A 3,392-nucleotide genomic window follows, 5' to 3' on the forward strand; every position below is an offset into this window, starting at 1 on the left:
TGTGAAATGTCTAAAAATCCTGATTGAAGTATCACTATAAATAGTTATAAATTATAAAAAGAAGGCTTAAAAAGATCGGTATTGGTAATCGGTATCGGCAGATACTGCTTTCTGTGATCGGCCTCAAAAATCATGATCAGAGCACCCCTATTTGTAATCTATGCATCGAGAAAATGAGTGAAACGTTACACCCCTAAAATTTAGGAAAACAGTAAATGATTTTATAGGGCCCTACACATGCTATTTGTGCTTGTGATTGGTTTAAAAAAAATATATTGATTTCTCCAGATATATCAGATCTCTTTAGCTAAGAGTGATTCAAACCCCTACTTTTATGCTATCATTTACAAATTTTACAATTAATTTTGCTAACATAAGATACTTTTATCTATTTTAAAACAACTTTTTTACTTGCTTTTTATGCAATCATCTACTCAATAGCTACATAATTTAGTAGCAAGTATCTTTTTTGTTACTACTAGCTGTCATTATATAGCTTTAATTACTGATAATCACCTTCTTTTTAGATCATTAGCCAGCAAATCCTTGGTAAACATGGCAAGGGTAATGAAAGTCGCAAGTATGGAGTGTTGCTTTATTTAATCGTTCCAAATAGCTGCTCAAAATGAACCCATTCACTGGTTCTTATGTTCGTTACATTTTGGATTTGATCGAAAGTGGTGGTGACGAGTTGAATTGGTTGAGTTGTTATTTCTGTAATTACTTGATTCTTCCACAAGTGTGATCTATTTGAGCTGATTTGTGGATGAGTTTCAGTAGGTGGGCATTATAGCATTGATCAGCCAGTCATACTGCCCAGGAGGCACCTGTTGTGTTTTGACAGATTTAACCATTTCAGCTTATTTTAAGGACAACCATCATATATGTTACTCAATCAGCAGCACTGTCAATAACACATTTTTATTGCTCATACACACATGGCTACTCCTTCGGTGTGTTCATGTAATGATGTGCTCTTCATGCTCATCTTCTTAATATGCATTATTCCTACCCACAATGTCCTGCTCTCTCCCCATGCTTCCTTCCGCCTCCTTGATTGGGCTCTGATTATGATTGCTCTTGATTGTGCTGAAGAAGGTCTGTTGATGTTGTTTTCATTGCTCACCTGTGTCATTCTGAGAGAGACTTTTGAGGCACATGCAGGAAGTGCAATAGCTGTTTGCGTGTGTGTAAATAAGGTGTTTGATATGTCACCACCCTCAGCCTGCAGGTAAAGAACAGTGAAGAGCTCTCCACTAAAGAGGCGTCTGAGGCTTTGTTCACACTGCAAACAATTTAGATTTGTTTTTCAAATGTCCCCACTAAAATATCTCATTAAATAGGGATTGCTCTTGTGTAGAGTAAAACTTGACCGCAAGCCATAGTGTTGTTTGTTGTGTGAGCTTATTGTTCTTTCGCGACTTTTTGAGGTCTTTTCTTTGAGTCAAATGAATCGGTTCAGAATCACAAAAAACAATGTGTATTTCTGAATCCAATTCACTTATAAACATATTTTTTATCCAGTAATCACAAACAACTGGAGGGTGGGGGGTCATGTAGGAAATGCATTGAATAAAATAAAATATGGGAACCTTTTAATTTGTCATTGTTCTGTTTTTATAGCCTATTTACCCGAGTAATTTTGTACAACCCATTTTATTTCAATTTAAAAAATATTCAATATTGAATACAAGTATAATATATATACAGTTCACTGCTTGAGTGTTTTCCTTTATGATCTAAATATGTGTGCATGTGTAATATATATGTGTGTGTATATTATATATATATATATATATATATATATATATATATATAATTTCTAAATTTTATCTCGTTATTTCATCTCATTTTTAAATTTAGTACATTAATAAATTAATATGTTTTCTAAATAAAGGAATTCCACAGCACATTAGGTTTTGCTGTGGTATTAAAATCTGTATCAAGAATCGTGAAACATCATTAGTATTGGATTCAACTACTAATATTTTGGTGTTATGATGGTCATTCCATAAAGAGATGTACATTTCCTCTATACAGATATTAAAAGGAATATTTCCTTTTGTCTTCTTTTCTCTTTCCAGGTCCAGCAAAACCATGAACCTTTGCTCCAGATGTTTTGCTGGTAAGATACTTTCATCACATGGTCTATATAATTACGATTATACTTGAATCAGTGCGTCTGAGAGACTCTCACGCTCGCTGTTGTCTCCATCAGACATACAAAAGAAACAGCCAGATGAGGACTGCACTCCAGAGCCCGCCCCCAGCTCAAGCAATAGCCAATCAGCAGTCTTCTGTAACGAGGCGAGCAGCAGCAGTAGCCAAACCCTGTCCTCAAAGCCAGCCAGCTCTGAAGAGCCCTCGACAGAAGCCACACCTCTTCCTGCACAGGACGGTGAGGACACACATATTCTGTCTTCTAATAAAGGAGATGATATTTCAGCGCTCATCGCATCTAGTCTCAGATGGGCTCTAATCATTTTAATATCACACAGCAGTCATAGAGAATGATAGACCACTGACACATAATACTGCAGATGAAAAAGATCCACGAGTGTATTATAACGTGTTTGTTTATTAACTTTTGGGAATGTCAAATGCCAAAATATGAGTTGAGGACAACCAGAAAGTCTGAAACCTTAGAGATGTAGACTAGTGGGTTCTCAAACTGTGGGTAAAACGCTCCAAAATAGCAACGCCAAGGTCATGGGTTTGATTTCCAGGGAATGCATGAACTGATAAATGCAATGTACGTCGCTTCGGATAAATGCGTTTGCCAAATGCACAAATTTAAATCTTCTATCATTCTCTCTCCCAGAAGTCTCCAGTACAGACACAGCTCGCGGCACGCTATCCACTCCTACAAAACGACCCTGCGACTCAGGTACACCTCACCACCGCTCTTGTGTATGTGTGTGTCTGACAGCTTTTAATAGTCTAGCACATCACACCGCTGAGGAACTGAGTTGTAAATGTACAGCAGCATACAAATGTGGTTATAAAGACTCAAAGCAGCTGTTTGAAGGTAATCAGGTGTTACAAACTGCACAAAAGTTATCTTCATCTGGAATGTTTTGTTGTACCATTTGTCCTACTATTTTGTTTTAGAGAACATAATTCAGTTAATTTAAAAATCCATTTGTCAAGATTTAATTTTTTTGAGTCATTGTAGAATTATGATGCATCATTACTTTACACATTCCTTACCACCTCTCCACCCACAAGAAAGAACAGTTTTAAAGTTGTAAAACCACTGAAAGCTCTGGTTTACACTGACTAACCAAGGTCAGAGGGAGATAAATCAATAGAGTTGAAGCTCTGGTCAAACCATGCTGCATTATACCCATTTCATAAGACTGGGTGGTATGTGGTATGGTATGTGTGTATAT

The 3,392-nt window shown here is 36.6% G+C and overlaps 1 protein-coding gene across 5 annotated transcripts in view; it reads left to right on the plus strand.

Moving 5' to 3' along the window:
- The window catches only part of LOC107679194 (AN1-type zinc finger protein 3-like), a 31,172-nt gene that overhangs the window by 11,489 nt on the left and 16,291 nt on the right, over positions 1 to 3,392 (plus strand). For 4 of the 5 annotated variants that reach the window (XR_001633016.1, XM_016474710.1, XM_016474714.1 and 1 more), the window contains exons 2-4: positions 2,085 to 2,125; positions 2,219 to 2,398; positions 2,822 to 2,887. Coding sequence is in view for 4 of the 5 variants with exons in the window: in XM_016474710.1 (XP_016330196.1) it covers positions 2,085 to 2,125; positions 2,219 to 2,398; positions 2,822 to 2,887 (287 nt within the window). In the remaining variant the exon portion in view is untranslated. The remainder of the gene's footprint in view (positions 1 to 2,084; positions 2,126 to 2,218; positions 2,399 to 2,821; positions 2,888 to 3,392) is intronic. The other variant, XM_016474712.1, reaches the window with a different exon arrangement.

The sequence above is a fragment of the Sinocyclocheilus anshuiensis genome, unplaced genomic scaffold (genome assembly GCF_001515605.1).
Source record: "Sinocyclocheilus anshuiensis isolate Anshui unplaced genomic scaffold, SAMN03320099.WGS_v1.1 scaffold300, whole genome shotgun sequence".
NCBI classification, from domain to species: Eukaryota; Metazoa; Chordata; class Actinopteri; order Cypriniformes; family Cyprinidae; genus Sinocyclocheilus; species Sinocyclocheilus anshuiensis.